This window comes from Meles meles, chromosome 12 (genome assembly GCF_922984935.1).
Source record: "Meles meles chromosome 12, mMelMel3.1 paternal haplotype, whole genome shotgun sequence".
NCBI classification, from domain to species: domain Eukaryota; kingdom Metazoa; phylum Chordata; class Mammalia; order Carnivora; family Mustelidae; genus Meles; species Meles meles.
Window position 1 is genome coordinate 55,269,773 of NC_060077.1, and position 14,044 is coordinate 55,283,816.

The 14,044-nt window shown below is 42.2% G+C and overlaps 1 protein-coding gene and 1 long non-coding RNA gene across 2 annotated transcripts in view; one reads left to right on the forward strand and one right to left on the reverse strand.

The window, feature by feature from the left end:
* Positions 1-276: 276 nt before the first annotated feature.
* Positions 277-9,161, reverse strand: LOC123954267. Its single transcript, XR_006821055.1, has 3 exons — positions 9,032-9,161; positions 488-584; positions 277-394 (listed from the first exon to the last, which is right to left on the reverse strand). It is a non-coding gene; the product is annotated as an uncharacterized LOC123954267 (long non-coding RNA).
* A 74-nt stretch (positions 9,162-9,235) lies between these two features.
* The window catches only part of DSG2 (desmoglein 2), a 47,604-nt gene continuing 42,795 nt past the window's right edge, over positions 9,236-14,044 (forward strand). Inside the window, exon 1 of the mRNA XM_046025293.1 lies at positions 9,236-9,294. Within this exon, the coding sequence (XP_045881249.1) occupies positions 9,256-9,294 (39 nt within the window). The 5' untranslated portion in view covers positions 9,236-9,255. The remainder of the gene's footprint in view (positions 9,295-14,044) is intronic.

The window sequence follows — 14,044 nt, forward strand, 5'->3', positions numbered from 1 at the left end:
TAAGAAATAAAAGTAAATGACATGTTCCATAGACATCCCACCATCTTGTTTCCTAAAACCTAGAAGACCCAATCTTCCTCTGATTTTTTTGTTTGTTTCAGATGGCTTATCCATACTCCTGAGGTGAAAATTGAAGGTATAATAAACATAAACCACACTCTGTAGACTTATGATTCCAACTATTGAAAATTCCACCATGTAGACGGATTCTCCCACAGTGCCAAACAATGGAAACTCAGAATGGCACTTTTATGAACCATAAATCAATCCTTTAACATGAGCTTTCACACGGGTTTTACTTTGTTCACCTCTAAGTCTCCCCTGTAATACTGCTCTGCTTAATTTGTTGACTTGTCGTCAAATGTCCTGATTACTTCAGATGAATGCTCTAATCCTAAAATTAAGAAAGAAGTATGATGATACACTCTCTTCCTCTTTCATACCCGGAGAAGAATTAGTCACAAGAAGTCTTTGTTGACTGACTTACCTCAGTTGTAGCTGAGTCTCCATGAAACGGGTGTGACTTTCCCAAAAGGTATGACATCACTCAGATATTGTTTCAGTAAACGTTAAGAGAGGTCCACCTGAAAAAAAAAATGTCATGGTAAATTAGCAGACAATTGCCCAGTCAAACAAGAGGTCTGCTTTCAAGGCATATAGTAATGTTCATAATGATCTTTATGAATTAAAAAAAGTCTTTAACCATAAATGTGCTTAGAGAAGCTAGTAAGGGTCACTGTGATATTTAAAGTTAAATTATCAAGAGAAATTTTTTTCCCGTTGCCTTCTTTGTATCAATGTTTTGCTTAACTGGTTTGCTTAGCATTTGAACATATTTCTGTCTAGTAAAATCTCTACATGGGAACTAGAGAGGGAGGTGAAATTCAAAATCAGTCCACTGCCAAAACAAAAACAAAAAGCAAAAAAAAAAAAAAAAAAAAGTACAGCTCAAACAAATCAGGTTTAAAAACAAACATCTTCCTAAAATGCTCAGGCACTAGAGACATTTTGAATCTCTTTTCTTCTATTTGAAAGACTGCTTCAACTCTCCAATTCCCTGGGTGTGTATAGATGTACCTGAGTTAATTAAATTATTATTTATCATATTAAGATATTTTCAATTACTTTTGTTACAACGGTGAAGTTAGTACACAGATATAATCTGCCATTCACAATATATAATTTGGGACTCAAGAATTACATTATAACTTTTAGTCAGTACAGCTCATGTAAATGTGTTCCAAAATAGTGGTTCCCCGTATTTTCTTTTCCTCCATGACACAGGTGACAGACGACATTCACAAGCTCACATCCTCCTGTGGACAAGATCCCCTTGAGGCTGCAAAGGTCTTCCCGCTGGAATAAACTCTCTCCACCCGAGATGGATGTCAAAATGTAAGTAAGCAACATCATTACTGAATAACTTCAGATGTGCTCTAATCATTTTAACAAGTAAGCCATTCACAAATTACAGAGCTTGATTATTAACAGATTACTACATCGACTGGTATGGTGCTGAAATAAAACACCACCATCACCAAGATAAATTCTGAAAGGTAAATAAAAGAAATTTCATTTCCTCCAATCCTTGTTTTTTCATTAAAATGAAAATTGTTCACTGTTTTTGAGATTCTGCCTCTCTCTACTAGAGTACTTAAAATTATCGCTCTGGATTATTTGGAAAGATCTTTAACAACCGATGTTATACTTCCAAGTTTGCTCTCCAAAACTACTGAATCGCTTCTCTTTCACTTTTTCCTCAAACATAAGAATATCCCTTGTCTACGTGCAAAAGAATGAAATAACTGCCAAGAAACCAATACTCTTTTCTGTGTTCTGAGGGTTTTTTCCTGTGTGTCTCCGTAGGCTCATTACTCACATTGAGTCAGTGTGATGGTTTCTGCCTGACACCCTCAGTAAACACTCCCAGGCCTGCCTGTAAGCCTGGCATGTCCTGTCACGCTGGGGATGGATTGCAGTCCAGAGCTGCTGTTAAATACCAAATACTCTCCCCCCCATCATCCCCAGCCACTGCTATTTCCCTTATCTTTCCAAGAATTCCCATAAACAAATCAAACAAATCTTGGGGTAAAAACCAAGCCCAGAAACTTATTCTGAATTTTTTTTTTTTTTTTTTCAGAAACTGTCAGAAACTGTAGTGGGGGGAGGGGGGGGCACCTGGCTGGCTCAGTGGGTAGAGCATGCAACTCTTGATCTAAAGGTTCTGAGTTCAAGCCCCACATTGGGTGTGGAGCCTACTAAAAAAAAAAAAAAAAAGGCAGAAAATGTAGTTGAGTAGATAAAATCAACATTCCCAAGTGTCACACTCCTGTTAATGAATGCTTACTTTGTTCACCTCCAGAAGGAAAGAGATTTTCCATATGGTTTATGGTTTTGCACTTTGTTACCCCTGAAAGGGAGTCTTAACACAGCAATGTTCTCTACTGGCCTCTGAACTTCACTTTACACTGTTCAGCCAGCCTTAGCAAGGTCCATCCTTAAAAAAATGGTGAGGAAGAGTGATTTTTGTCTACCTTATTTTGGAGACATTTACTGACATCTTTCCAGGAATATAATTGTCTCTTATTCTTTCCCCTTCACTCTCACTTTAAAGGCACACCCACATATGCATGCACACACTGAACACCACAGCCTCCAAAGTAACCTCAAAGATGTACTCACTTACTCCTTCATGCATGTACTCAACTAATATTTACTGAAGACCTACAAAGGTTCAGCAAAGTTCTAGGTGCTGGATACACAGCAGTTCACAGAGAAAACCCCCAGCCCTTACGGAGTTTACAATCTAGTAAATGGCAACAGATAATACATACATGCATAGTCTTTAGATAGCAATGTGCCACGAAGAAAAAAATGAAGCAGGGAAGGGGCATGGGGAGCTCTGGGGCTGGAAGTATTTTGATTTGTAAATGAGTGTTCTGAGAAGGCCTCACCGATACGGTCATATTTGTGGGGCACAAAAAGTAAAGAGTGAGGGAGTAAACACTGTACAGGTCTAGAACAGAACCTTTTTTTTTCCCCTTCCATTTTTTTTTTTTTTATTTCTTTTCAGTGTAACAGTATTCATTGTTTTTGCACCACACCCAGTGCTTCATGTAATACATGCCCTCCCTATTACCAACCACCTGGTTCCCTCAACCTCCCCGCCCACCCCCCCCCACCCCCACCCCCCACCCCCACCCCCCGCTCCTTGGAAACCTTCAGGTTGTTTTTCAGAGTCCATAGTCTCACATGGTTCATCTCCCCTTCCAATTTCCCTCAACTTTTTAGGGAAAGGGAAGGGAAAGCACCAAGACTCGGAGGTGGAGCATACCTGTCCAATCTGTGGTATCTGTTATGGTGTAAATGACCAATGAGAGATTAACATGCCGCCCTCCCAGTGCGACGCATGTAACAGCGAAGGGAACCTTCAGCTAGAGGATTCCAGACATTAGTCATTGGGAGGGAGGGGCTTCTGATGGGACATTTGCGGCTTGCTGAGGCTTTCTAGACACCGCTTCTTTGGGCACACTGTGATCCAGCATTATTATAGCCCTATCACATTTTAAAACTAGTGTGATTCATTTCAAAAAAAAAAAAAATCTCTTAAGATATCATAAGTACTCCGGGCACCTGGATGGCTCAGTTGGTTAAGAGGCTGCGTTCAGCTCAGGTCTTGATTCCAGGGTCCTGGGATCAAGCCCCCTCATCGGGCTCCCTGCTCGGGGAGAGCCTGTTTCTCTCTCTCCCTCTGCCTGCTGTTCTGCTTACTTGTGCTCTCTATCTCTCTGTCAAGTGAATAAATAAAATCTTAAAAAAAAAAAAAAAGACATCATCAGTACTCTACTTAGACCCAAGAGTGGGCAATTTTGGTTTTCTGGCTGAGCCAAATAGCATTTTGCAATCGCAGCATCCCCCACCAATTCTCCTCTGCCCTGTGAACAATGTTAAGGATCTCCTTCCACCGTCTGGTTCGGGGACTTTGCCTCCAGCCAGTTCCATATACTGACTCACAAGGAGGAGCCTGGGGGGATCAGCTCTGTTAGACACTGTGACTCACTGCACGGGGCTCTCTCACTCTTTCAGGGTGTTGGTGTCAGTAGCTGTGCTCTCACGGCTGACTGCTACTGCCCCAGAGTGTGATGACTGTTCATTAGGACGTGCTGGCTTCTCCATGCTAGACCACAGGGCTTGCAGTCTGCTAGGCTTTCATTATTACTCTGTTAGTTCTAGTTCAGAAAGGCAATAAAGCCATCCTCCACCCCAAGTTGGCCAGTTCCCATCTCTCACTGCCCAAGGTGGAGGTGGCTCTTGATCCATCTGACTGGGAAGTCCGTGAGAATCTCAATATCCTGACTCTAGTGTCTGTCATGTCACTCCTGCCTTGTCTTCTGTGGAAAAGGACCAGGCCTCCTTCCCCAGGATTAAGGGGCAGTGGGATCCTCTCCCATTTCTCCATATCCAATGTAACACACTGTCTTCTCAACTGTCCCCTAAACTCTCCAGCTTCATCCTGTCCATCCCCTCGTGCCACACTCAGTTCCATATGTATACTGACACACGTCTTCACTATCAGCCAGGCCACTCTGTAGCCCCAACTCACATCACCATCTGCCATCCTTCTCCTGTTCTTGAGCTGCAGTGTGGTTGGGGAAAACGCACATACATAGACCAACCTACATGTGTGAATATGTGTGCATGCATATATACCTGTGCACATCACACACACACACACACACACACACACAATCCCAGACCAACGTTTTCTGACCAGATCCACCATTAGTTCATCCACAGTGCATTTTTCAAACACCTTCCCTTATAATCCTGCTTTTTACTTCTAATCAGTTCCTTCTACTACATGGGCTTAGTTAAACAAATCTTTACTTTTTTTTTAAAGATTTTATTTATTTATTTGACAGATAGAGATCACAAGTAGGGAGAGAGGCAGGCAGAGAGAGAGAGAGAGGAGGAAGCAGGCTCCCTGCCAAGCAGAGAGCCCAATGCGGGGCTTGATCCCAGGACCCTGGGATCATGACCTGAGCTGGAGGCAGAGGCTTTAACCCACTGAGCCACCCAGGCGCCCCTAAACAAATCTTTATTGATCACCAAATATTTGCTGGATATGAGGGGTTGGGCCCACTCGAAATATGATATGGCCTCTGCTTTCTAAGTACTAACAGTCTTGAGAGAAAGAGAAATGGGTGGAGTAGCAGACATGGGTGAAATCACCAGGAGCCACAATGTGATCGCTGCTACAAAGGTTGTATGAATCATTTCAAAGAGCGGCCCAGAGAATGAAGGGAAAGGTAACTAACTGGAGATGGAGAGTATGGGAAAAGTTGAATTGGGAATGACTCTCGTGTTCTTGGCTGGGGTGGCCAAGCTGACAAAGCATGTGAGAGGCATATAAGGAAGTTGTCGGCTTGAACTGGACGGGTGTAGAGGGATTGCCAAAATCTTTTTTGGTCAGTATGATAGTTTGGATTATTACGGTACTTTGAGGTCCCAATGAAATATCCAAATGGTAGTATTCCCATGTTAGAAGCTCAGGAGCAAAAGCCTGCACAAAGAGAGTGCCTACAGAGTCATCTCAGTACCAAGTAAGAAGGAAAGAAGGAAAGGAAAGAGCTCAAAAGCCATAGCATTTAACAGGGGGACAGACAATAAGAAAAGGATGGAGAAAGAAAGAAAATTAGGTGACTGTTTCTGACTCCTAAATCTACCTACAATTATATTTTCCTTCTCATTTCAAAGTACTTGCTAGACTTTTCTAATCAGATATTGCTCTAGTATCTCAATACAATTTTCACTGAAGAAAAAAATAAAAGCTTTTACTTCTGACTCCCTTGTTTGTGTTAATGTGATTAAAAGAATGGTTTCTTCCCACCAGCAGTGTCTATGTTTCGAGTTCCTCTGTCCTGGTGAGTTCAGTGTCTCCTTCACAATTACTCATCCTTTAAGAATCAGCTCACCACACCACCCCACAGTCCCTACTGAAAACCTTCTCTAATATCATGGTCGTCAGTGTGAATTTGGGACTATGCAAATCCTAGGTTTGCATTATACCCTGCATATAGTTTGATCACTGCATTTATAATAGTTTATAAGTTCTGTAGTTATATTATTTCATAAGTACTTATTTTTGTTTCTTAGGATGAAGAAATACTTATTAATCTTTGTATATTCCTAGTAAAATGCAAATGAGATGTTTGGTGAACAGGGACAAACTAAATGTTGAGTAAATTAACGAATAAATGAGTGGAGTGATACTAGAAAAGAGATTCCTTCTTTTTCTGCCCTTTTCGTATTATGTAGCGGTATTTCATATTTTCTCTTGTATCTACATACCTTTTATCTATAGATGTCCTGTTAGTAAGCCTCCTGATCATAGGGACCATTTTTATGTTGTAATGGCCATATGTTATGATTTAGAAATCAGAAATTGCCCAATTTAGCTCTCATCTTTTTGACATTAATTCTAATACATGCACTGAGATTTTCAGTAGATTTAAAGGGTCAGCCATCTATCGAACTATTTCCCAAGAACTCCTGATGCATAAAGTGTTCTTTGATGCTGCAACGTGTCGGGAGTAAAGAACCAGTGATAGTAGATAAAGGACATGTTAGTTTTTGTTTCTACAAAATTTTTATGTTTTAGGTAATATTAAGAGATGACTCTAATAAGCCAATCACTTGAAACTTATTCTCATCTGTGTGTATGTGTAAACCAAAGTATTATGGGAAGCATAACTCAGGTAGGTGTTTTGAATCTATCTAGACATTAAAGTTAATTATTTGCACAAAGTATAATTCGAACTGATACATTGTAAGTACATGTTTTTGTTATTTTTTTAACAAGTACATGTTTTAAGAAAAGTACATTTACCATAATGTTCAACTAATTTAGGGGAAAAACCGTGTAAGTTAAATCTTTCACACCTTGTTAACACTTTAAGGCACTCAAGTGCTTTGTCGGTAATGGTATTTGCTCTTATGTACAGAGATTTGTGAAATAGATTTACTCTCATGCCAGGAGAAAGAAGTCAGGAGCTAGAGTACTAGCTGTATTTCATTTGACTCTGAACAACTGCCTTTAACTCAATGAGTCATAAATTTCAGTTTAAAGGGAACGATTTTAAGAATGACATACAATGGTACTGGATAATGCATGTATTCACACCTTCTCTCAAAGCCTTGGAGTAAATGTCTTACAAAAGAATACAATATTGAAACTGACTTTGTCAGCCTCTGAGGGAGCTGAACAATCCAACAGAAATAAAATTTGCTTTAGCTATTTCTTATTCTGAAAGCTACAGTTATGTTCATTACTAAACAGAAACCAAACTCTCAATAATGAGGCATAAATACTTGCCCATAGGACTCAGGTACAAGAGCTAATTTTAGGTAGGATTTATATACAGTCTCCAGGGTTGATTTGTGAAAGTGTTTTGGTAAAGCCCGCCTTGTTTATTTAGGAGTTTTCCCAGAGTGATGGGGAATGAGAATCATCAACGTGCTACCACCCACATCTAGCTCAAGAGAAAGGAATGGAAACTAGAAGACATACTTCTCTCCTGATTTAATTATGCACCCAATGCTTAAAAGTCTCCCTGGTACTCAGCACTGTTCTAGGCACTGGAAACACAGTGGAAAACTAAACACACTCTTCCTAGAAAGTTAGTCCTCTGCTAACTTAGTCACTAACACTTAAATAATACTATGAGAGAAGTCACTCAACAGTTAAGCCCTAACCAAACAGAGGAGAGTATGGTTTTCTCCATTCAAAGACCGAGTGGTCCTTGGCAGCTAGGGAAGAAAGGGAATAAAGAGGATATGCCAAATCTACGGGACCTGAAAAACTGGCAAGATCAGAGCTGGGGAGAGAAGGGTAGGATAAACTGGGAGAGGAACAGGAGGGCACTTTTGACCACAGAAGGAACTCTGCTATTGTGTTCTAACTGAATGCCAAACTTCTCTTTCTAGCAGCATACCAAATCCTTTATACTTTTATAGGCTCTTCCACTACGCCAACAGCAATAGTTAACCTTTCTTAGACGTTTCCTAGCCTGGTGCTGATTCCATTGTCTCTGTTTAATCAAGAAGAGTTCAACTTAACATTCACACTTGCAATTATATTACTAAAAACTACATTTATTGAACTTAATGTACTAAACACCGCAGAAGGCATCCTATGGATTTTCTGGTTTAATCTTCACAACAGTTTCCGTGTTGGGTGCTATTAATTCCATTAAACAGATCTGGAACTAAGGCACAGCAAGGCTGTCCAGGTCACACGGCTAGTAACTACTGGAGCAAGGATTCTGACCTCTAGTTATTTTTTGTGTAAGAGATTTTGTAAAACATATCGAAGAGTCTATCTTCCCCCTTAACACCCCTTGAATATTCTCCTAGCTGTGTCTAGTTAACAAGGAGTCAAAGGAGTGTCCCTTTAGATCACCTGTGATTTTTCTTTTTCTCCCTTAACCAGATAAACGGCAAACTTGTTGAAACCAATGAAGGGGCATTGGGAAGAACCGAGAAGCCTTCATGGAGCCAGCCACCTAAATCCTGCTCCAGAACCCGAGCTCTCTGAAAGCAGGCCCCAGGCTCCCCTGCCTGCAGTGAGGACACAGATGCCCGCGCCACAGTCTCCTTGGCGCCACCTGAGCTCCGGGCCCGCGCACATTCACAAAGCGCTGGACCCCTGAGCGGCCTCGGGCGGCCGGGGGCGCTCGCTGGACACCGCAGGTCTGGCTGCGGAGAGCCGGCTTTGCCCTTGGGCCGGGGCTTGCGCCGGGGCCGGGTGGCCCGCGCCGCTCTGGGGCTGCTCAGGCCGAGTCCCACCGCGTGACCCAGAGCCTCCCTTAGTCCCGGCCACTCTCCTGAGAGGGAGAGACCGGGAAGGACAGGACGGCGGGGCGGGGCCTGCCACCCAAAGTCCCCAGCCCAGGGACGTCACGGTCCCAGGTGCGTGTGCGACGAGGGGCGGGAGTCCACCGCGCGCCTCCCTCCTCTAAGGAATTCCCACCTCGGGCGCCAGCAGCTCCCGCGGGCTCACGGTTCCGTTTTCCTCGCGGCGGCCGCACCTGGCACCGCGCCCCTGCGTAGGGCGGCGCGGCGGCCGCGGAGAGCGGCCCTCGGGGCGGGTGCTCCGGGGCGGGGCCGGGTGCGCGCTGGCAGGGGCGCGGGGGAGCCGGCGGTGAGAGCTGGGCGAGCGGCCCGAGGCGAGGGCGCGGCGGAGGCGGGGGCGCGATGGCGCGGAGTGCGGAGGGCGCCGCGCTGCTTCTCTTGGTAAGTGCGGGCAGCGGGGACGCGGCGCCCCGGGCGGGCGAGGGCGAGGGCGAGGGCGAGGGCGCGGGCGGGCGCCGAACTCGCGCCCTGACCTGTCCGCCTGCGCCTGAGCGGAGCCCGGCGCCGGGCGCTCCGGCTTTGTGCCCCGAGGTGGGGAAGGGCTGGGCAGGCTGTGGCGAGCCCGAACCTCGAGGCTTCGGAAAAGTCGCAGGGTCTCCGCGGGCGTGTGGGAACCCGCCTGAAGTTCTGCTTTGCTGGCCGCCACACGCCGGCCCTAGCGCCTCTTCTGGCTGTGGTCCGTGGGTGTCGTGGGCCCGCAGCACCTTTCCTGGAGATCCGCGCTTTGTTCGCAGTCTTCTGCCTCCGACGGGCAACACGGGCGCAGGGGAGACCGCGGCCGAGCCTTCGTGCGGGTTCGGGCCGCTTCTCCACCGTCCGGTCCGCGTCCGTGAGCCGGAGAAACCCGAGAAAGGCCTTGGTTCCTAGACGGCAACAAAGGGCCCAGAATAGGGTTTTCTAAAAACGCATCTTACAGAGCTTAATTTTTTGTTGTTGTTAAAGCCACGTTACTGTCCAAATCACCCACATAAAGGTAGTTTTAACTTAAAGTTCACAAAGTTGGTGTTCTAAAGCTGTTTCCGGGTGTTAAAGATAATGAATGTATGTAATAGTTCGAAGATTTTTTTTTCCCTTCATTTTAAAAGGTGACAAACCAAAGTGCGGAGCCACAAGTCACTTTGGATTTTCAGACTTTATTAACGAAAAGGGCTTGAACTACTGGAAAGTAGTGTTGGGTCTCTCGAGCTACATTTCTTATGCTTGGTTTCAGTGCTCCCATTAAATTTTAAGTATCTTTGCTCTCTGGTAGAGGAATTGCACGTGGCTAAGAAATGTATCTGGCATATGGGGCTTTGCTAAATGGGTTTTGATAAAGTGAGTTATTCTCCTAATATAAGTGCAGGTTCACCTTCTTGAGGCTTAAATATGTTCAGAGAGATCAGATACAAAGTCATACTCAGTGTTCTTATATAATGGTTAAATTTTACTAAAAACAACACAAGTTCATTCTCTGTGTTAAAAGTTCTAACTTCCGGGGCATCTGCGGGGCTCAGTGGGTTAAGCGGTTGCCTTGGGCTAAGGTCATAGGTCATGATCCCAGGGTCCTGGGACCCAGCCCCGGGTCTGGCTCACTGCTAAGCTGAGAGTCACCTTCTCCCTCTGCCTGCGGCTACCCACTGCTCATGCTCTCACACTCTGTCTCCCTCTTCCTCTCATATAAATAAAATCTTTTAAAAATTAATTAACTGATTAATTAAAGCTCTAACTTCCGGAAGAGTACCTTCTCTCTCTCCCAGAATTGCAATGGAGGGGAAAAAAAAATGTATGTATAAATATATGTAAACACACACACATTTATTTATTTATTTAATAGTATTAATATTAGTTAATTATGTTAATATATATTTTTTCCTGTTTTGTGTATGTGTGTTTATCACAGAAAAAAAAAAAAACTAATTCAATCCAGGAATTTTAGTGAAGTCTCACTGGAATAGCATAATTAAGACCTCCAGACCTTTGGCACACCAGTTCATTTTCATGCTCTGTTTATCCATTTCATTTTGATGAAGTCATTGAGGTAATTTTCAGTCAAGTTCATTTTGTTAATAAAACTTTACTATGACTGGCCTCTGGAATAATAGAGCAACTAATTCCCTCATTGTGATAACTCCTGGTTAGGTAGAATACCAACTTAACATAGCACCTGGCTTACCTTGAGGGTTAAATATTAAATTCCTTTCACATAGGAAAAGAACTGCCTTAATTCTCAAATGGTATACCAAGCAAGCCAAGTCATGTATATATTTGAGGAAAGAGCTAATAATTTATGCGTATTTTTTATATTAGCAATCCAGTATTTTTACTCTATCAGGCAATAATTGACTTCTTTATGAAGTGATTATAACTAACTGAACTGGAACAGATTCTAGACTATTCTTTGTATTTTCTGTTATTTTTTTTTTAAGGTTTTGTTTATTTATTTGACGGACAGAGATCACAAGTAGACAGAGAGGCAGACAGAGAGAGAGGGTAAGCAGGCTCCCTGCTGAAAAGAGAGCCCTATGCGGGGCTCGATCCCAGGACCCTAAGATCATGAGCCGAGCCGAAGGCAGAGGCTTAAACCACTGAGCCACCCAGGTTCCCCTGTTATGCTTTTGTGATACAAATTTGAGTATGTTTGTCTTTGGTCAAAGAACAATGGACAGTTCTCCATTTTTACCCCCCAGGTATTTGAAGTTGAAAGTTTACTCTTTGGTAAAGAGTGGGAAGCAACTCATCTGTCAGAAGGAGTTCTTGAGGAAATGAGTCTTTTATAGAAGGAGATATAAATTGTATTATGTACAGGTCAGAGTTCAGTTACAGATAACAGAATTCATTCTAACTAGTTAAAGCAAGAAGGGATATATTTCAGGGTGCTAAGTTTATTGTGTAAGTATAGAAAGGATTGAGGAAACAGACTTCATTTTGAGTTGTCAGTAATGACTTCCAAGCCACACAACCAAACCCAAGCACTTAGGGAGCTGCTGTCTCTCCTGTGATCAGAAACCAACACTGCGAATCCCACAATGCAGAAGTTGCCATGATCTGGATGCTACTTTTGCTGCCAGGCCCAGAACCATGCCGTATTTACTAGGAGGCATGCCAACTAAATGTATTAGGATCCTGCCTCTTGGCACCCATTAATCTAATGGTAGGCACTGAGACAGTAATAAGATTAGGGCAAAAACCCAACTGCATCCTACATACTAGGCTTGCCAGTATGCATATAGCTTCTACTTCACTTCCTTCTTTCAGATCTTATGTAAAAGCTGATTGATTGAACCTAAATCACATTTAGAACTTTAGCTGCAAGGGAATCTAACCTGTGGTCTTTAGCTTTCCTTTGCAATTCAGGGAGACACACAAGGAAGGAGATACTGAGTAGCCCCCACACAACTATCACACAGTCATTTAGGCCAACTCTATCAAAATGGAAGACAGAAACAATTTCATGACAGTCTTTCCTCTTCAAAAGTGTTTTACCTGAGACCTACCCACTACCAAGTGCTCCACAGATAGAATTCAGAGGGTCCTTAGACATGGCTGGGAATAAATTACATATCTGTGTTTACTAATCTCTATCTGAAATTTAGCATTTCTTTATATCATGAGGATAAGAAAGACACTGCCTTAGCATTAGCAGTACCTGTGACTTTGTCACAAATATTGTCATGTTGTACTGTAGTTACCTGAAAATTCCATTTGTCCTCACCACTAATAGACTTCTAAATCTTATTGTTAATGTACTGATAATGAAGAATGATGTCACTACATCACAAATTGGTGTTTCTTAAATTCTGACCATTTCAGTGTAATGGAATTCATTAATAATCCAATGGTTTTTTTTTTAATTTTATGAATTTCAAAATATTATTCTGAAAAAGGGTCCATAGGCTTCAGCAGACTGCTAAAGAGGGAAGACTGCTAAAGGCGGGGGGCGGGGGGGGGGGGAATTTTCTGATGGTTGCCTCCTTTTTGCCTTTGACTAATTAAGCTTGTTTTTAAAAACCAAACTACATTTTAAGGATTCAGTGATAAATTGTATTATGAACAGTTATATCTACTGGTATATTAGTTTGCTAGGGCTGCTGTAACAAAGTACCAAAAATTGGGTGGCTTAAAACGGTAGACATTTATTGTCTCATAGTTCTAGATGTTAGAGGTCTCAAGTGAAGGTGTCAGCAGAGCTGTGTTCCCTCTGAAATCTGTAGATTTCCTTCCTTGCCTCTTCCTAGTGTTTGGCGGTTTGCCAGCTATCTCTGGCATTCCTTGTCTTTTAGACACCTCACTGCCATCCTCCAACTTCACATCACATTCTTCTTATATCTCTTCTTACCACCTTACCTATGCACATTCATTTGGCCTAATTCTCCCCAATCCTAGACATACTTAATGAGAAAATTAAAATCCCCATGGTTGAGGTCCAGAAATATGTATTGATAGAAACTTTGCAGCTAATCTAATTATCAGACAGGTATAAGAGTGGGAATTACTGGTCTAAATTTTATAAAACAGTTTAATCATGAATGAGGCATACAAATATTTATATGGAAAAAATTACACATTGACTAGGGATTTTTTTAAACTGCCAAATTATAGAAAAATCAGAAACCTTAACTGAAATCATAAATGAGCTTTAGATCAATTTGAGTATTTCTTAATCATAGCTTTTTTCCCCCTGTTTTTCAAAGTGCCACAGATTAGGAGCTGAATAACACTTTTCAAACATATAGTCCATATATAAGAGATTATTTTCTTAGTTAAGGTTATCTTAAAGTATCAATTATATACCACATATGCCATTGTACTATTTTTGTTTACTTCAAATTATTAAAAATTATTGGGATTTTTTATTATATGTAAAGCTTAGTGATTAAAGTAAAATAAGCTAGAATATCAGGATTTATATTGTCGCCTAATGGTAATATGGTAGTGCTCATAAGAAGAGGAACTATATAGAAACTAACCATATAGGACCACTGTTGAGTAATGCCTTGCTCAATTTTAAGCATACTGGACATTGGGAGACCATGAAAAAGCCAGACATGTTCTGCCATCATGGTGTTTATGGTCTAGTAAACAAGTAAATGGCTAAATTCCAATTGGGTTATAGTAAGGAGAGTAATGATAAAACAACAGTTAATACCAGGAA